This window comes from Malania oleifera, chromosome 12 (genome assembly GCF_029873635.1).
Source record: "Malania oleifera isolate guangnan ecotype guangnan chromosome 12, ASM2987363v1, whole genome shotgun sequence".
NCBI classification, from domain to species: Eukaryota; Viridiplantae; Streptophyta; class Magnoliopsida; order Santalales; family Ximeniaceae; genus Malania; species Malania oleifera.
The window spans coordinates 3,668,354-3,689,560 of record NC_080428.1 but is presented as its reverse complement, the minus strand read 5'-3'; the positions used below and the strand labels follow the sequence as shown (position 1 = coordinate 3,689,560).

The window sequence follows — 21,207 nt, the reverse complement described above, 5'->3', positions numbered from 1 at the left end:
CATATGAATTTAAAATATAATTAAAATATAAATATCTATAAATTTTCATAGAATATTTTTAAAAATAATGAAAGCCATTTAAAAATATTTTTACTATTTTTCAAGTGTAATAAGATTGCCCTTGTAAAGTGATTTCTGAAATATAATAATTAAGTAAAGAAATAAGATTGCCCATTTAAACTGATTTCTGAAATATAATAATTAAGTTAAAAATTTAATAATCTTTATTTTTAATGCAATATTTTTTTTATTTGTATTATTTTGTACTTTTATTAATTTAATCATGCTTCTTCAATTATTATTTGATTCAAGGACAAGCCTGAGCATTTGTTCAATTAAGTTTCTAATTTGTTTTAGTTTTAGAAATATTAACTATGTTGCTTGTTTTCATTTTTTCAGTTTCTATTTCTGGTTTTAGTTTTAGTTTTCGTAATTTAGTATCATTTCTGTTTTTTGTTTTGATTGTTTTATTATTATGACAATGTATTTGTTTTTACATTGTTAGCTTCTTTCTGTTGGTATTTAGTTGGTTACGAAAAAACTGAAAATCTGATTTTAGGGTTGTCAGTTGTTTGAAAACCTATTCCACAGTACATTAATACTCTGAATTAACTTTTTTCAATTAAATCATTCATTTTATATTTTATTTTTAATCAAAAATAAAATAAACTGACGATGTGAATTTTAGATATAATTGAAATAAAAATATCTATAATTTTTCCAAAAAATTTTAAAAAGTAGTAAAAGCCATTAAACAATATTTTTACTATCTTTTAATTCTCACGCACAACAAGATTGTTCTTGTAGGACTAAAAGTGAGTTTTAAAATGTAATGATTAAGTAAATAATTATAATAATTTCTATTTTGGAAAGGTTGAAAGAGTTCTAGTGATAAACACATATTTGGGCATTCCTTTCGTGTAGAAATTTGGTTAAAAAATGCGTAAGTCTAATCTAAAAAATTGCAAAAGGTGTGCCTTTTGTGCAAATGCCTCATTGTGTGACAAGTTGGCCTTTTGGGATTTGGTATTTTGGACTGAGCCTTAAGGTGTTTTGGCATTGCCTCATCTTGAGGTTGCTAGGCAACTCTCAAAGCATGCCTCCATGAAGTATTCTAAAACTGTGTTCTAGATACTTAGTCTAGTAAACAGTACTGGTCCATTGCCTAATAGCTCAAGATTTTGGTGCTAAATGATACCTTAACATCTACTAGTCTTATAGAGGCTTTGGGTTTGAACTTTGTTTGCTTCTCAGTGTGTGATGGAGCTTCACGTGAGGGGTTGTTTGCTTGATATAGTTTCTTGATTTGTTGGAAAAGGCTTGATCTGTATGTTATTGTAACATACCTAAGTATGCAATCAGACACTCATTGAAACATTAGAAATCTAGACAGATAATTGCTATTTCACATATCTTAATTTATTTATTTATTGTTATTGTTTTTTTTTTGTTTTTTGTTTTTTTTTTTAAACTAGTAAGAGGGAATTAGTAATGGTGACAAATCAATTTCATTTCCTTTTTCATATCTCATGTAAAATGTGATATATGGACCTTACCTATTGGGATGTGGGGATTGATTATTGCATATAAAATATGATATACATATATATATATATGTGTGTGTGTGTGTGTGTGTGTATTATAAAGAATGTATATTATAAAGAAGCTTGAAGTTTGCATGAGAGAAGAAAATTAGTTACCTCTGCTTTTAGCATTAAAGAACTTTCTAGTTTAATATTAGTATTCTATGGAAGGGGGAGGGAAATAGAGCTTTACAATGAGTTCTTAATACTTTATGTTGTTTTCTTTGTTGTTCTGTAAGAAAGGGGGAGAGGAAAAATGTATTAAAATGTTAAAAGTGTTTATGGGAGAGCTTGGATACCAGCTTTTTAATGGATGTATAAAAAAAATTGTCAGAAATGTTGAATAAAATTTAGAATTTTGTTAGGGGAGTTGTCACCGAAAGTGGAAAAAAGTTGAGCATATGAGTTTATGTGCAGCACTTATGTATGCTTACTGATACAGGCATGTACCATTGATGGTATTACGAGGAAATCCTGTGAAAGGAATTCCAGTGTTCTTTGGGATTGATTGATTGATTGATTTAATTATAATTAGAATATTTGGAATTTTAATTTTTAAAATGATGTTTAATAATTTTCCTTTATTTTGTGTAAAAATTGGGCCATTTTATCACAATTGTGTTAATTTTATGTATGAATCCAATTTTTTTTTTTTCAAATTAATTATTTATTGACTGTTCTTATGTATTTGTGCTTTTAATTTCTTTTGTTCGTACCAGTTCTATATGAAAACTGGAGAGTGCAAATTTGGTGAACGATGCAAGTTTCATCATCCTATTGATAGGTCAGCACCAACACCATCAATGATGAAGATAGCAGAACAAGAGAATGTTACTCTCACTCTTGCAGGTTTACCCAGGAGAGAGGTATGGACTGTATATCCTCTTGACGTTGTAGGAGGGGAATATTCATGTGAATATTTTCTGTCATTGAGAGCACTCCACTAGTGGTCTGTTATTCTTTTTTTTTTAATAATAAATACCGAAATATATGTGTGTCTCTGCTTCTGTACATGTGTCTAGGAAAATACATTTATACAATAGAATTGTGGGAGTACAATAATACCCTTCTGTAACTGCGTACTTCCCTACATAAACAAGAATTATCTAAAGCCTTAGTAACTACATTCACAAACTGATCCCTAACTTGATGTAAGAGCTATCTGTTTCATGATCTCTAAACCCCTTACAAATGACAATTATCTCCAAATGATCTGTCAGCCACGGTCGGTAATCCATATATATAGCAATATGATGATCACTGACATTTTCATGGGTGTAGTACTGGTGGCCATTGTCCTAGCTTCAGCATTTGAACTCTACATGTCCATATCAATATCATTTTTAACCCTTCCATGTCATTGCTGATAAATGAGGGTTGCTTTGGGGAGTTGACAGCGCTCATAAAACTTGTCAAATCTCTCTGATAAATTCTTAGGGGACTTTTGCTTTGCCACAAAAGAAAAATATTTCATGGAATGTCATTCCTAGTTATTGCATTCTTGGGAATGGGGTGCTTGCCTCATGGGGATATTTTTGTTTGATTTGCATCGTAAGATCCCCAAAGATGTACATGGGGGATGCTGATGTCAATGTTTGGTTCAACATGAGAATCCTGTATGCATTTCAAGAAGATGATCATTATATCCTCTTTTTAATTAGTAAAGAGAAAAAGAGGCATCAAGGGGATGCCACCTAAGTAGTAAGGAAACAACGAGAGAGAAACATCCCTTAATAAAAGGTATCAAGTTAATCAAGGATTTCAAAAGGGTCCCTTCAATCAGCCTAGAATGCCAGCTAGAGATCATAACAGTTCACTGGCCCATGACAGCCTAAATATGAGAAACAATTCCTTCAAAGGATCTTCTGTTCCTTTCTCTCCACACTGCCCAAAACATAGCAAGCGGAATGTGGGTGAGAGATCTTCTCACTTTATTGATTTGATCTCTTTCCAAGCCTACAGTTCACCTCCCACTGTAGCTGCAGTGACCCACTTCTGATTTACAATGGAGATGGCTAAGTTCCCTTTCTGAGATGATCATTATACCCTTGACATGTGTATAATCTATATATGTAGAGTAATTATATTTTCTATACATAAACCTACTAAGAATATGTACCCAATCAAATTTATGTCCTAAAACTTTCAACAATCATAAATTTTTAAAAATTCAACACTTAATAATCCAATTAAATGAAATAATTGGGGGCAAAATGGTGTCCAAATTTTAGCCATTATGTATAATAGTAGTAGTAGCAAGTAACAACTATTATAACGGTAGTAATAAAAATACGTTCATCGACATCCAATTGGCCAAAATAGTGAGGGCAATTTGATTCCAGAAGTAGGATTCTCATGGGAATGGGATCCCATGAAACTTTCCATAAGGAGGGTGGGAATGGGATGCCCATGTTGTGGCAATCCTTCATTCTCAAGAATGTTAAGATTTTTGTGATGGTAGATTTCGATACCCAAACAAACGTGGGAATGAGATTTCATAGGCTTCACATTCTTAGAAATGTTGAAAGATAGTGTGAACCAATCACCCCCTTACTGATTTTGTTGTAGAAGCACACTGATATAGATTTCCTATCCGTGGGCTACCGCAATCTGCATCTGTAAATCCAACAATCTCTAGTCCTCTGGATGCCTTTACTTGGAGTTTCTTTCAGGTGTCTCGAACTATAACATATTCCCTCTAATGAGGTTGTTTTAGACTGTTGCATAAATTAATTTACTATACGGGAAAAGAAAATATCTGCCTCTATTACAGTTTGATTATATCCAAACAGATCTTGTGTGTCTTATTTGTGTGCATGTTGGATCATAAGGGGTTCAATTCTCTTTATTCTGCCTGAGGTTGGGATCAGTAGGTGTTTCAACTGCTTTTTATCATTTCAATTCCTCCCTAAATTTGACTACCTGTTTTCTCTGCGCTATGGAAATTGTCCAAAGAGAAGTTGCAGATCTCTATTCTTAACAAGTATCCTAAAGTTGACAGATTTTTATATGAAAGTGCCTATTCTCAAATGCTTTAAGATCATGTTTGCTCTCTGGGATCACGTGCAATTACGATGCCCCATTCACACAGGATGCTCAATTAATGGAGTTGCCAATCTGTCTATAGACACAGAATGATTTCGCATTATTTTGTTTTATTTTATTTTTAAATAGAAAGTGTAAATTAAAATACAGAACTAAAAAGGTGGCAAACCCCTTGTACAATGAGAGCAGAGATGGCTTTTTTAACTGATAGTTGGCAAGCAGTACAAAACCAGTACACTCGGTGATCCTATAAACCCATTATAAGAACCATCATGACCGGTGAAGTTTAGATCCTCATATTGCTACAGCTTTGGAAATTAGGATTTTATTTTAATTTGGAATAACTCTGGTTATTTTAAAAGTTTAGTTCATTTAGGGTTCTCTCTCTCTGATTCTGTTTATTACTGTACTGCATCAATTTGGTGTCAGAGCAAATTCTGATTTTCCCAGTCTTCCTCTCATATTTGTAATTGATCCACCATCAATGTTCAAACTCCTACAAGGATCTCCGTCAAAGTATCATCCAAAAATTGGAATCACAACCACCAAAAACTTGCGAGTGAATAGAAAGTTGGATCTACATTGGATCTCACCTGAATTGCCCTATCTGTGCAATTCCACAGGATTCATTTGCTGCGACAACAAAGTTCTCACAGAATTTGCAGAAGTAGATTCAACAATTGTAGTACTGCCACTGCCCACAAAATTGCATTCATAGCCCTCGTTCTTGAACTCAATTTTCCGGGCATCAATTCACAACACTTCCATTTCCATCTGTAACAGAATCCCTGAAAGGCCTTTTCCTACAATTTCACCTTCATCCACAAGACATGTAGCCCCATGTGCCACCTGATATTATTCGAACTGACCCCTCTTTAAAATCCTCCCAGTTGCAGGTGCTTTCTTCACACATCACCACCACCAATCGACTGATCACTCCTCAATCTGCCATCAGTCAGAATACCATTGCGGGAAGACCATCACTGGCAGCACACAACCCCATGCACTGACGATGTGTGAGAAACTGTCTGTCTTCTACATCTTCCAAAATTGCTTCAGCCACGATATTTTGAGGCTTCCACAATATTCTGATTTGGATTTGAGATATTTTGACCTACACTATAGGATCTTGGACTTTCACTGCATATTTCTGTATTTTGAAGGTCTTCCCGCATTCAAATTGAGGTCGAGCTGCAATATTTTTAGATTTTCTGCAAAAAATTAGCTTTCCTTTGTGAGATTGTGATGTTGGTTTGAAGAAATCCATCTTCAATTGTTTGATATATATTTTTGGAGGATAAATTCCGTGCAGCAGCACCCTTTTTCAAGTTTATTTGTGAATTTTTCGTGGAGCATCTGTGGGAAGCTGGAGTGAAATATTTGAAGAATCTCTTAAAACTACAATGTCAGTGCAAGGGCCTTTTGGTAATGTTGCATAAACTTACAGTATATGTATTTCACAGAAATTGATTTAATGTTATTTATTGGTAGTTGTTGGTTGCATCGGTCCATATTTGCTTCCTTGTTTAATGAAAAGCCAATTCCACATATTTAGTTCTTGCAATTCATCATTTGATAGAACATAGATGTCCTTGTGATTTTGATGATTCTTACGGTTCTCGGTTTTTCTCAGGCTGGTTGGATGATGTGGAGAATTGTGTAAATTGGTATGGATTGTGTGACCACTAGTGTTTCTTGCTAAATCAAAACTTCTTGGTTTGGTAAAGCAATATTGGCAAAAAGTTGAGGACAAATATTTTCTTGAAGAACCACTTGTTATGTTATGGGCTGAAATGAGATATATTTTAAAAGATAAATCTGCCCCCTTGTTCTTATAGGGAGCAATTAGTTGACCAATATGTAGTCTTAAGCAATTGTCTTCTAGTGTCACCGATTATTACCTTAAATTCAGGCACCTTATGTATCTCTGTTTTCTTAACGAGGAGCATAGAGTGGTGATTATGTTAAAAAAGGGTTGATAGATGAGGTTAGAAAGCATATTATTTTGCAAAACCGAAAACATTGCACCCCTCTATGAGGCTTACTCTTGGCCAATATTTTAAAAGTGAGGCATTTTACCTGGACAAGGTGAGGTGTGGGCCTGCAAATGTTGAGGTGTAAGCCTTTTGGGTGTTTAATTTTTATTTTAAAAATATACAAATAATTTTATATGTTAGAAGTAGTAAAACTTTATTAAATAAATTAGGAAATGATTTATATAAATTTTAAGACTCCAATTTCATGTAACTCTTGCTTTGTTTTTGCTCCTAAATAGCAAAGTCACAGCCATATCCACATGCCTTTCCAAGGGAATAACATCACTAGTGGGTACTCTTCCAGCCAATAAGGATAAAGCACGTTGCTTGAGAGGATCAAAGGGTTCCAAAGAAATTCTGCATGACCCAAATTGCCATATGCACTTCTCACACACATCAACTTATAACGAATCAAACACAAGGGAATTTTCAATTGCTGATACAGTGGAGGGAGGGTCAGCCATCGGACAAACTCATTAGAGGGAGAGGAAGTTCGAGGGAGTTTGTTGAAGAAGCTGCCTGCTTTGCTACCATCAATCAAAAAGTGAAGAAGGTGGGTTCGGACAAATTTAGGTCAAAGGTATAGGTCAGAAAGCCTGGCAACTTGTCTCTTTCTTCCTAGTGTGGAATGATTGAATGAAGGCTTCTATATTTCTTATATGAGAATGTAAAAACATGTGTTCCCATTATGTGTATGCCTTCTGTGGGCAAGGCATCAAATGCACACTTTTTCCTCTTGGGCACGCACCCATCAGAAAAATGCGTTCGCTTTTTTGGACTTGCACCTTTAGAAAATCGCCTTGAAAATACCTTTTAAAACATTGTGCATGGATTTGTAAGCTAAGAGATTTTTCCAACTACGCACCCATAACACTTTAACATTAAAGAGCATCATCATGAGCGTTAAAGAGCATCATCATGAGCATTAAAGAGCATCATCATCAGTGTAGATCAATTTCTAAGTGGTCAAGAGGCTGTCAACAACCCCACCAAAGTTGTTCAAGGAAAAAACTTAAACTTGCATATTATAAGTGCAAGTTTTTTTTTGATTTTTCCTGTGGACATGAGGAATCTTCTTATCAATGTAAGGCCTTAATCGTCTTTAGAGACCTTAAACACTGGTAGTTACTTCTAGCTTAGAGATGGACCTTGACTTTTGTCAATAAACTAGGTTGTTGAGACTTGCAATGAACTTCAAAATAAGTTGCCAACTACTAGGACAGATTTGTTTGACAATGATTTTGCTCTTTTCAACCTCAGTTTTCCATTTCTAACCCAAAGAATGAGCAACAATTAATTGTTCCTGAGTTTATTGAAAGTTATTCAATAATGGATCCTATTATTGAAAATCCCATTTAGATGATTCTCCTCTACTCCCTTTACATCTTCTTTTACAAAATCTAGTAAAACATTTTCCATCCTTTATAATATGGTCCAAATGTATATTTGCTTGTGTTGTCTATATATTTTGTAATTAAATTGATTTCTTGTGACAATTGTTATTTTATTAGAGAATATTGGAGCCTTCTATGCTATTTCCAGTTGGAGGATCTTTTAGATACTCTCTCCCGCGATGATTGATGATGCAATGCAGTTTGTGCCACCTCTTAGATTTGTCTACATGTTCTTTCTTCGTACTCATGGAATTAAATCTGCTATGCCATTTCAAAACTCAAGGTTGAGTTTAATAAGGGGAGTTTGATGGGGGACTGCCGATGGAGAATGATGCTTATATTGCTACAGCTTTAGGAATTTTAAATTTTGTTTTAGTTTGGAAAAATTCTAGTTATTTTAGAAGTTTAGTTCATTTAGGGTTATTTTGTGCTTTTTAAAGTATTTTGGGGTTATTTTGTTATTAGTTATGGCTGTAATGTTGGGTGTATTAAGTACTTTGCTTGTATTGTATTAAACAATCACCAGATCTTGAATCTGAAATTGCTGTTTGTGTACTCTCTCTCTCTCAATTCTTTCTTTGGTTCTGTTTATTATTGTCCTAAATCACTTCATTCCACACCCTAGTCCCTGTGAGCAACACACTGAGGTTTCTTTATTCAAACTTCTTGTAGATCACCATGTCAAAAAGGAATACTTGATGAGATTAAGATAAATCATTCGGGAGGAAAATCTCAAAATAGTTGGGTAATAAAAATTTTTTGAGTGCAATTTTCGCAACTACACAAGCTTTCATCTTGTTTGGTCACTACAGTCATTTAGCACTAGTGCAATGTGCTATTGCAGTGTTAGCAAGTGTGAATATGTATGAGTTAGGGTATTATCAGTTTTATCAAAATTGTGATCTGAATCATGGAATCGTTTCTTTAATCCAAATTGACCACAATGATCCAAATTGCAACAAAAATCAGAATCAAGTAGAATCTTGATAGAATTGTAACAGAATTGGTAGAATTGGGATTGCATGTAGGATTGATTCTACTTTGTCGCCTGGACTGGGTTTCTTCACTTTTTGAGCTTTAATAATAAGGTTTGATACATGCTTTTGTTGGCCCAAAGCGTAGTAGTCAAAAGACGCGAGGCGCAGTGGAGCGATGGGGCTAGTGCCTCAGTAGGACTGAGGCGAGGCGACCTTCAAGAGGTGCAGGCAGGCGCACTGAGGCTTGAGGCGCAGTGAGTTGCGCCTCAGATATCTGACCTTTTAACTTCATTATTTTTAACCTTTTAAGAAAGAAAACGTAGCCAGACTCGAACCAGCCCTAGCCAGAGGCCTCGACTCAAAACAGCAGGTCTATGCTTTGTCTTCGAACTTTTGAACCAACACGAAACCAGTAGTTCAGGCTTCGTATTCACATCTTCTCGTCTTCGAGCCTTCCCAGCAAGAGAGCCATTGTAGGAGCCCCTCGTCTTTGAGGTTTGAGCCTTCAAACTAGCACAATCTTCGTCCTCAAGCCTTCGATCCAGCATGAAACACCTTCATCTTCAAGCCTTTGAGTCTTCAAGCCTTCCCCGAAAGATAGCCATCACAGGAGCCCTTCGTCTTTGAGGTTTGAGCCTTCGAACCAACACAATCTTCATCCTCAAGCCTTCGAACCAGCATGAAACACCTTCATCTTCAAGCCTTCAAGTCTTCGAGCCTTCGCAAGAGCCTTTTTTCTTCGAGGTTCAAGCCTTGAACCAGCACGACCTTCGTCTTCAAGTCTTCGAGCCTTCTGCCAGAGCCTTCAAACAAGCGAAGAGGCTTTGAGCCATTGAGTCGTCATCGCCAGTCTTAGTGATTCGTCATGCTGCTTCAAACTGCTTCTTCTTCATCTTCTTCTTCTTCTTCTTGCTGGTGGCTAGCAGGCTGCCCCTGCTCTTGGTAAGTTATAGATTAATTTGCATTAAGCCACTTTTCTACTTCTACTTCTTCTTCATCTTCTTCTTCTTCTTGCTAGTGGCTAGCAGGCTGCCCCTGCTCTTGGTAAGTTATAGATTAACTTGCATTAAGCCACTATGTTGATGCTTTTCTACTAATTCTTCTTCTTCTTGCTGGTGGCTAGCAGGCTGCCCCTGCTCATGGTAAGTTATAGATTAACTTGCATTAAGCCACTGTGTTGATGCTTTTCTACTTCTTGTTCTTCTTCTTCGTCTTCTTGCTGGTGGCTAGCAGGCTGCCCCTGTTCTTGGTAAGTTATAGATTAACTTGCTTTAAGCCACTATGTTGATGCTTTTGGGCCTTCGGCAATTTCATTTCCTTTCTAATTTGAAGCTTGAACTCTTGCATGTGTAATTACTTATGTTGAACTATGTTTGTTTCACTTGGTACTTGGTACCAGCTGTCTCTATGTGTTTATGTTTTGGTATTGAATATTTGGCATTTTAAATTATAATATTACTATTGATGTGTTTTCATATATCAATTACCCATCAAACATTGCTGCATTGCTGCTTTGCTGCTGTTTTGTAATTTGTTTGGAAATGCAGGGTACAAACTAAACATTTTTCTGAAATATATTAAGATATAACATTTCTTTTTACTGAATTTAGCTGCTGTTTTATTGTACTCTTTTCTTTTGATATTGAAGATGCTTTTGGGCCTTCAGCTGGAAATTTTATTTCATTTCTAATTTGAAGCTTAAAATCTTGCATGCGTAATTACTTATGTTGAACTATGTTTGTTTCACTTGGAACTTGGTACTTTGTTTGTCATAATTACTATTGAATATTTTGGCATTTTAAATTCTAATATAACTATTGATGTGTTTTTTATATCAATTACCCACCAAATAGGCATTGTACACAATTTTAATAATTGTGCGCCTCATCTTCGTGAGGCACATGCCTTTGCCTCGCGCCTCGGCTCCAAGTACTCTCTGCGCCTCGGTGCGCCTTGTGCCTTTGACTACTATGGTCAAAGGCCCAAAACGTTTACATTTGCTACCTATTTGGCCCAAATTTTCAACAACTAGGGAAAAATAGCTCCCAACAATTAACAGATTCAGCACTTGACTTCTCTCTGGTGTTCGACAACTCAATCCTCTTTGAAGTTCAAAACCCAGCACTTGATTTCTTCTCATTTGGAGTTTTGAGTAGCACTTAGCTTTTTTATTTTGAGTTTGACAACCATAGAGCCCTCAATCTGGTGTTCGATCAGCCGCTGGCAACGATGGGTTGGAAATACAGATCCTAGCTTTTTTCTTCAGTGGTTGACTGAGGTTCGTGGTGTTCAATCAACAGCAGCCAAGAACAGAGCCAAGCCAACAGGCCCAGCAGAGGCATGCTTTGAAATAGATAACTTTCGAGTCTAGCGTCTTGATGGGAACAGAGAAAATAGTTTCTAATCTTCTTTTAACTCTTGCTTCTTGAAGAGCTTCAAAAAAGACTTTGATTTATTCATATGCTTATCATTCTATTGAATCTCTCATATTTTTTTTTCCCGTGAATACAATAAAAGAGAGCCAACTTTGACAGAGTCATAGACTCACAGAGAGCTATTTATCATTATTTTTAATAATTTAAGGGAAATTTATATTAGCAAGGCATCTAGGGGATGCCATCCTGTGGTACAAAACGTCAACCACTCTGTAGAGTGTTGCAAACATCAAGGATTACATTATGATCAGTAACAATTTGGCCACTGCTCTTTGCAATCTGAAGCGGAGTAGTTGTATCTTTGAAGGCTGTCTTATTTCTTTCTTTCCAAGCACACCAAAAAATGGTGAGAAGGATGAGGTTCAAAACCTTTTGCTTCTCCTTGGTGGCTCTGATGCCTTTCTATCCCAATCTTCCCTCCAACTGAATTTTCCATAACCCACTATTGTCCAGTCAAGATTGAACCAAATTCCACAAGTTCCTTGTCCAGGTGCAGTGGAGAAGAATGTGGTTGACTAATTCTGTTTCAGCCATACAAAGAAAACTGTTATTTGTGATTCTAAGCCCTCTTTCTGCAGATTGTCAAGGGTTAAAATATTTGCATGCGTGGACTCCTAAAAAAGTGGCAACGTTTGAAGGGGCTTACATCCTCCAAGTGCAAATCCAAGGGGATCGACGAGAGCTTCTTTTAGAAATATTTAACGGTGAAAGTAGCATTTTTTTCCAAAGCTCATTTTGGTTTTTCGAGGATTTTTTGGTAATGGGAATTAGAGATTTCTGTAGAAGTTAGAGAGTGCATGAGCCATGAAGTTCTCAATCTGCATACTCATAATAAAAGGAATTCCAGAAAATTTCCTTCTCAGTGATTTGGAGATGATGACTGATAATGGCATTTTTGTCGTCACAAGCCAAGCTATTAATGGAATGAAAGATGACTCTAAGATTACGTGTTCTCATACCACGCATCATGCTAGAAGTAAACATTGGCCCCATTTCCCTCTTGGAATATTACGAATTGGAAAAAATCCTTTGCTGATGACTTTCCAAACTCCCACTCCATAGAGACTCCTACCATTGTGTGCTGTCCACCCATTATGCACAAGCCCATATTTAGAAACAATAATATCTCACCAGCTTTATTGAAAGTAAGGAAGGATTTGAGTCCCAAACCTCTAGAACAAATGGGTTGTTTAACCACGCCCCAGCTAACAAGGTGATATTTAAAATCCTCCCCTAAGCTTTCCCAAATAAAACTTCTCTGAATTCCTTCCAATCTCCTTGCAGCTAAGGCTAGCAGGGGAAGAAGGGACATGAATACACTGGAAGATTCATCAAAGTGCCCTTGATGAGGGTGAGTCTGCCTCCTTTTGATAAGAGATTTCTTTTCCATCCTGTCAATCTCCTTTCAGACTTTTCAATAAAGGGTCCTAGACTCCTTTGTCTTTGAATTTGATTGCGAGGAGGAGACCAAGCTAATTAATGGGAAAAGATTCCATCTTGCAACCTAGAAAGACCATCAAGGAAGGTCCACCCCCCTGCCCCCCAAATGTTTTCTCCTAGTGGAATTAGCTGACTTCTACCAAGGTTCACTTTAAGCTTGGGACAACCTCAAATCTTAACAAAATGCATTGTAGATTGAGGATATGAAGGGGGATCATCTTCGCAAAAAATGATAGTATTTGTTAAATTAGATGAGAAACTTCTATGAGCCTTCCATTTCTGCCCACCTTGAACCTTCTAAAGATCACGTTCAGTAGCTTTCACTAGCATGAGGCTAAGCACCTCCATAACCAAAATAAACATAAAAGGGGACAAGGGATCTCCTTGTCTCAAGCCTCTCGAGGAGTGAAATAAATCAAAAGGGCAGCTATTTATGAGCACTGAGAAGCTTGGAATTTTGATGCATTGAGCAATCCAACTACACTAGAGCTCCCTAAAGCCCATTTTCCTAAGGAGATAAAGGAGGAAGTTCTAGTTGACATGATCAAATTCTTTGAAGTTCTAGTTGACATGATCAAATTCTTTCTCCATATCTAGTTTGCACGCTATTCCTCTTTTTCCGTCCTTTAGGTAGGCATCCACCACCTCATTATCAATAAGGGCAGCATCCATAATCTCTCTTCCAGCCACAAAAAACATGATTATATTGATCAATGATTTTTGGTATTGCTTTCTTGAACCTCTCGGCTAGGACTTTGGCAAGGATTTTATATATGCTTCCCACCAAGCTAATAGGGCTAAAATCCTTGATGTTAACAACCCCAAGTTTCTTTGGAACAATAGTGACAAAGGTAGCATAGATGCAATGGACGAATTTTCCTGATCAATGAAACTTCTTGAACATGTTTAAAATACCATGCTTGAGAAGGCTATAGTTAGTCGGAAAGAAATTCAAGGAGAAACCATTTGGCCCAGGCGCTTTATCCTCATTGCAATTTTTAATAGCTTGGAGTGCTTTTGCTTCATCAAAGGATCTCTTAAGCCACCCAAAAAGAATGAATTAAGAGATTTGAAATAGATGCCATCTTCTGTGGATCTCTAAGTCTCAGGTTCAGTGTAAAGGTCTTTATAAAAAACGCAAAATACCTTTCCTAAAACCCTATTCCTTGGTTAAGGTGATTTATCTCAGGTGTTACCTCTACAATGAGCATATGCTGTCCAATGAAATAATTTTGTAGATTAATAGCCTTGTTCACTTCCATCTTAAGCCCAACTCTTTTGGTGCTCTATTCATCACCAATACCTTGGATTATCTCCTGCTCATCATGTTCTTTAATGCCATTAAGGATAACAATATTCTTCTTCTCTTGGACATTCCCAAAGGTGTTTCTTTTCCCCATTTCTTTAGCTTTTCTTTTGTTCCTTTCAATTTTGAAACGAGCACAAAACTAGCCTTCCTAGTGACCTAAGTGGAGGACCGCCAAGTTTTCACTAACTCCACGAAACTATCATGCTTTAACCACATATTTTTGAAGTGAAAGGGGGTCAGCCCCCATTTAACTTTTTCGGTGTCAAGTGTGATGGGGAAGTGAAATGAGAAGTGCCTAGGAAGTATACTTCGAATCACGTGAGGAAAGTGAAGTACTAAATCTACCAAATTAGGAACCTATTGATCCTTGAAAAGGGAGTCGACTCCTTGGAGTAAGACCAAGTGAAGTTGCCACCAAAGAGAAGGACATCAATAAGGACGTTCATAATAAAGTCAAGGAATTCTCTCAAGCTACTAGTCTCAAGGCTGCCTCACTTATTTCGTGTTGATAAACAATCTAGTTGAAATGACCTCCAATGATCCAAGGTGCATCCCATCTAGTCCTAATCTCGAAGAGCTCTTTCCAAAAAAAGGCCTAGAGGTTCCTTCACCTAGGCCATAATCCCTTGTGAAAATCCACCGAGAGTTATTATTTATGCTTTTGAACAAACAAGAGACTGAGAAGGAATTGGTGGAGTGGTCCAGCAATTCTAGAAGAATGGGCTTCCACAAGTTAAGAATACCCACTAAGCTCCCTACTGCTCCAAGGGATATCTAATCACAAGCGTCTTGGCACCAAAGGTCTTTGATCAAGAGATGCTCCACTGTCTCACCCTTGGTTTCTTGCAAGCACACCACATTGCCCCTCCAATCCTTAATAAAGAATTGTTGTTAAGAACCTTCACATTCTAAGAAATGATTTTCCTTAACATGAGTTGACGCAAGGGCTCTAGCTACTGCATGCCTTTGCCATTTCTAAGCATCCTCCTGTTTTTCCATAGTTCATTGTGCATTCCAAGTGCTTTTTGCGGCCCAATGGTTTTCTATGATTACTTCCCATCTCCTCTCCTCTTTCTTTCAATATCCTCAAGCAATTGTAAGGTTTTTTGGACACACCTATGGTTTTGCTTACTGATTTATACTTCCGAAGAACCCAAACAGGTTCCTGCTCTAGAACGACCTCCTCTTGAGTTGCAGCTGCTTGTGAGGGGAGATCCTGAAGGGGGACACCCTTCCCAAAGTGGACTCTGTTTTTAGTAGCTTTAGAAGGACTGTCATGTAGCTCAAAGGGAGAAAAAGAGCTATGTTGGGGCTTCGAGTAGTCAAGTGAGATTGCAAGGCCAAAAGAAATCACCGTATTTGTAGCTCCAAGGCCTAAGTTAAGTACTTTGACAACCTCAAAGGAGTCAAGAGCTTTGGGCTTGCCTTTATCCTGCTTCGGGAGATTAAAAAAAAAAAAACTATTTGCAACACTACTGTTCTCCCCCACAACATTCGCGAAGGATCGCATATGATTATTTGTCTTCCCCACCACCTGGGAGTTGGATGTCATGCCACCACTTAACAATAGAGTCGAGAGGCATACCAACAATGAGGGCAAGGGCACAAGGGAGCTAATAATCCACTGGGGAGGCTGCAGGCTTCTTCTCCACTTAAGATGTTAAAACATTCTTGGTGGGAGGAAAAAATGGTAGGCCAGCTTGGCTGTAAAGGAGGAGATCCTCACCCAACCCTTGGATTCATACCCCTTGAGGAATGGGAGGGTTCTCCAACCACCATTGTTAGTCTCCATAAGGGGCAAGGTAGTTCCAAATTTGTTTGAGTTTAGCTGCAAAGTAAGGGTTCTATCCTTGTTCCCTGTTCGATGAAATCAAGGATTTGCCTAGAGTATGGATTTTTTCAAAGTCCATAATGCCTTCTTAGATTCAAGGGACCATTTGAACTCTTCCTACTCTAGGAAGATGGAGATCCTTTTGTCCTTGCAGTATTAAGTGATTCTAAGGAAATCAAAGATTTCCCCTTTAATGACTAGGTTGAAGGACTTTCTTTCGACCACCATAGTACACTTTCCATCCCTGAACAAGGGAGTATAAGGTCCACAAGAGAAAAAGACCTAGCGAACAACTAGAGGCCAGCTTCGAATTGGAGGAGCTTGTGGGCACTAGAAAACAAAAGTTTGTGAACCTGAGCCGAATGCAAGGGCAGCTTCGAAAAGGAGGAAGCTTGCGAGCACCAAAAAAACAAAGAGAAGCTTGCAAACTCCAAAAAGCCAAAGCCAATCACCGAGGGAAACTTCGAATAGGAGGAAAGCTTGTGAGCACCAAAACGCGAAGATAAAGGTCAAGGAAACAGCTAGAGAAGATGGCCTAGTGCGTGACGAACAATAACAAAGGTAGGGCTGAGGAGAAGAGAAGAAGATGTTGGGTCGGCCAGGAGAAAGATGGAAAGAGGATTCGAACTAGGTGTGACAGCGAGAGGACAAGAAGAGGACTGTTGGAGCGAGAGAGAAGGTGAGGTCGAATGGAGTCTCTTGCTTAGAATCGCGAGGAGAGAAGCTCCATTGCTGTCAACAAAAGGAGACGACAAAGGGAAGCAGTGAGGGTTATGCTCTTTGGTTATGTTTATTTTATTTTGTTTTATTTTATTTTATTTTTACAAGGAGCTATTTATGTCACAATCTAGTTTTTGTTTTTAAGCATTATGACATTGTTAGGCTGTTAGCACTTAGCAAACTCAGCAGTGAATGTCTTCTCTTTTCTTGCTCTTCTTCTTTTTCTTCTTTCTATGGCGTGAATTTGAATTTCCTTTTTTTTTTTTTTTTAAATCCTGTCTTATGAATCTGACTTCTAAATTAGCAATTTCTAAATTCTAATTATAGACAATGCAGCGACAGTCTAGCTGTATGAGAGCTCTACCACTTGAGCTACATTTTTAAAATGTATTTTTAACTTACAATTACTAAGTTACTACCAAGTTTGATTTCTTAAGACTTTTCTTAAAGTTCCATTTGCATAATTTTTTAATATTTATTTTACATTGCAGGTCGAATCTTACAATCCTTGATCTGATCCTTCAGATCCCTCAAATAATTCTACTTAAGATCTCAATTATGACAACCTAGGCTATTACAGCCACTGTTATGTACTCGTCATATATTATAAATATAGGGGAGAAACCTATCATTGTGATTAGGGCTACTAACATACCCAATACTTCAACATGGTACGAGCATGATCCAACCTAAACTGTAAGTGCATAGTTGCCACCAAACTGAACCCTAAACCTCATAATCGTATGCAAATCTACCACTATATGATGGTTGCCCACACCACCAAAGACTAGAAACAACTCTTAAGAGTCTTTGGAAAACACACCATTGGAAAAACTCTTGGATGCACTACCATTTCAGAACCTCAGTAATCCTTGTAGATTTTGTAAAACCAACCTAATATATAGTCACAGAAGTTATTGATCTACAACCCCCCCAAAATTTATGGTTTGAGTAGCCATATGCTCCCACATGCCAGCTGGAAGCTAATAGCTCCTTAGAGTTTGTTGAGCACTGTTTTTGATCCAATTTCTTCTAGGGTGTTTTGAATACCTCCATACCCCATAATATCAAGTTCAAAGATCCAACCTTTTTTGGTCGTTTACTCGTGATGCTTTGTTTGAGCATTGTTTTTGCTCCTATTTCTTCCAGAATGCCATGAATACCTTCATACTTCGTAATATCAAGTTGTGGTTCATGTCTTATGTTCAAAGATCTAACCTTTCTTGGTCGACTCGTGGCACTTTGTTGGTGGTTTTTTGGTGCCATTAGAGTTGTATATTAGTTTCTTGGGGCTATAGCAATGTTATGCTAGTTTGTTTGTGATTCAATCATGGTTGTTTCTGTTGTTCACCTTGGTCATGGTTACTTTGTTTGACCTTGTTCTTTGCTGGTCTAGTTTGTGGCTCATGGGATTGAAGTCATGCATCCCAAAATTATGTTCCTTCATCATTCCCGCAGATAACGTCCGATGAGTTGGATGAAAGGAATTATTTGTTGGTCTAAGATTGACAAACTTAGGTAAATCTAAACAGTTGTTTCAATTTGGGTCAGTGACAAAAAAGGAAATAAGTATGGATTTAGGATCTTTCTATTGTGGAACTCGATGGAATCCTATAATGTAGGGATATGCATGCATTTGGATGTATGCAAGTAGGGATGCAAATGAATTGAACCAAGTTGAGCTGAGCTTTACGATGCTCACGAATGGTTTGGTTCTTGTTGAAACTCCCATTTTGAGTGGCGAGAGGTTCTTAAGAGCTTTGTTAAGGAAAAATGTGAGAAGGGGTTGCCACTAATACTGCCTTTTAAGGGTTTTTTTTTTTTTTTTCGCCCCCACCAAGCCAATCTATTGGCCTTGGGAATTGGCCCTACTACTAAATTCATGGAGTTTGAGCTAAACAAGCCCATGTATTAAGGCTCACTATAGTATGTTGAATGTAATTTAGCCTCATTAAACAAACCCATAAATGAGCCTAATCCAATTCCAAGCCTATTAAATGCTCCATGCAGTCATTCATATCTTGAGATACTAGGTGCATTTGGGGGAGGTCTCTTAAATCAAGACCTAGGTCACACTTTTATTCAGGGATATATACGTAGATTTGGGTAGGTCAACTTTTGACAAAAGATCCACAATTGGTTCTGTATTTTTGTTGGTGGTAACTTGCTATCCTAGAAGAGTAAGAGACAAACTGTATGGCATGGTTGAGTGTTGAGTTAGAGTACCTGGCCATGGCCTACGATACATGTGAACTTGTTTGGCTAAAGAACATGTTGGAAGTTGATTTTCCATATTTGTAGCCTATGGAGTTATGTGGCAATCAAGTTGCTATTCATATTGCCCCCAATTGCCCATGAGTGAACAAAGTACAAAACACATCGAAGTTGATTGTCACGTTGTTCACGATGAATTTGCATAGACACTCATTGCAGCCATTCATGTGAAGTAGGAATTCTAACTTGCTGGTTTTTTCACTAAAGCCTTCTGTGTGTGTGTTTTGGGGGCCACCGGGGTGGAGTGGGGTATTGCTCGTGAAGTCCATTTGTAACATGCTAGGAGCATATATCTATGCTCCAGCTTGAGTTGCAGGGGGGATGTTGCTAATCATTTAGCAGTATTACTGTGTTACTGCTGTGTTAGTAGGCGTGCATGAGTGCATGAGGATATTATGGTCATTGTTTTGTACTTGGCTGTTATAAATAGAGGGATCAGATGCTCTGATCAATATGGATCTGAACTTAATACTTGACACACTTTATTTACTCAGGTGTCTGAGCTATTGATAGAGGAACCTTGCTCATAACTGCATTTGCTTGCTTCGTGCAACAATTTGTTTGATTCTAGTTAAATATCACATATAGTGTGGTGGTTGCTAAGGCAGATGCTACCAATGTTGCTCAAGCTGAAGCTGGTTTAACAAGGTATTTATTCACTAGCACCTAAACAAGCACGTCTTATGAGGCAGGAGGCACTGAAGATGAATGTGTTGCTTAAGTTCACTTCAAGTGGACCAAAAGTCCAGGACCATGGACTCCTTTCCAACGGCCCCCCCCCCCTCGATTAACACTCTGATATATGATTTGACAACTTATTTCATACATATTCAGATACTAAAATTTTTTTGTAGGCCTACTTGCAGAATATTCCAACCACTCACTTTATATATTCATTAGAGGCCTCCTATCTGTGGCTTTTCTCTATGATTGCAGGCCTTCATCTCTTTACATATTTCCTAGACCCACATTCTTTTTAGCATTTTCTATTTCCCTTCTAGGCATCTTAGTCTAATATTTATCTTGGTCTTTAAAATTGAAGTCTATGATTCTTGCCTAGAACATTGAATGGGAGAAAACAAAAAGTGAGACTCCTTTTCATTGCTAAATGATTTTTTTTTCTTGGACTTTTTAGGCATTCTTAAAATAGAGAAAATAGAGAGTTCCAGCACCTGAAAGTTGCATCCTACTTCTGATGATCCACTTGTACCTCTTATCTTTGCAGTATTGCGTTGGGGCAAAATATAAAATATAAAATTAAACAGTTTTTAATGTTAGCTGTGATGCAGTGATGCGTGAAGTTAAATATAGTTCTACTGCGTCTAATTATTCCAGATAATGCATATGCGTGTGCTATCATAAGGTGATTAAGCCGGGGTTAAACATGTTTGCAGGGTGTTATAATTTGTCCTTTCTATTTGAAGACTGGCACATGCAAGTTTGGTGCAACATGCAAGTTTGACCACCCTCCTCCTGGAGAGGTCATGGCTAGGGCAACGTCCCAAGAAGCATCGATGTCTTCCGGAGAAGGGGAAGGAAGAAGGGACGCATAAAGCAGTGCAGAAGAGCAGCAGTGAGGTTACTTGCTCAGATGGTGGGGCAGATTGTCAGGGACTTCTTTTGCCTCCTTATCACTGTGAACTGCGTTTTCTAGTTCTAATTTAATGGGATGCATCTGATGAATTATATTGGGGATTGATTCATTGTAATGCACATTATTGTAGATTTGGATTCATTGCTCAACATCCAACTTCTTGCTTTTTGCTTTTGGGTTTCCCAAGAAAGCTGTTTTGCTTCATTTAGGGATTGTATGGAACATCTCTTAGTGATGTGCTACTTCATTTTCCAAAGCCTTCAGGTTGCTGTTTTAATTACGAGATGCATTAATTCTGGCAAATATATTCAAGCTGTCTTTGAGTACTTGGGGGCTGGAACTTTAGGTTTGGATGCGTAGAGTTCCACTAAAGTTCATACAAATTAAAATTTGAAGCCTGAAATTGATGTTGCCAACTCTAGCATCAATTTTATTTTGGGTGTTTCCTTTTAAAATCAGTATTTGGACATTGCCTTTTTGGGTGATGGCACAGAGACGAAGACTCACCAAGGCTTGTGGTTGTTACAATGAACAAGAAAAGGTTAAGCCTCAGCCATTGCAGAAAGCTA

The 21,207-nt window shown here is 37.5% G+C and overlaps 1 protein-coding gene across 6 annotated transcripts in view; it reads left to right on the top strand.

The window, feature by feature from the left end:
* The window catches only part of LOC131144222 (zinc finger CCCH domain-containing protein 37), a 42,298-nt gene extending 21,357 nt beyond the window's left edge, over positions 1-20,941 (top strand). For all 6 annotated transcript variants that reach the window (XM_058092727.1, XM_058092732.1, XM_058092731.1 and 3 more), the window contains 2 exons: positions 2,303-2,449; positions 20,439-20,941. In XM_058092727.1, the coding sequence (XP_057948710.1) occupies positions 2,303-2,449; positions 20,439-20,597 (306 nt within the window). In that variant the 3' untranslated portion in view covers positions 20,598-20,941. The remainder of the gene's footprint in view (positions 1-2,302; positions 2,450-20,438) is intronic.
* The last annotated feature ends 266 nt before the right edge of the window (positions 20,942-21,207 follow it).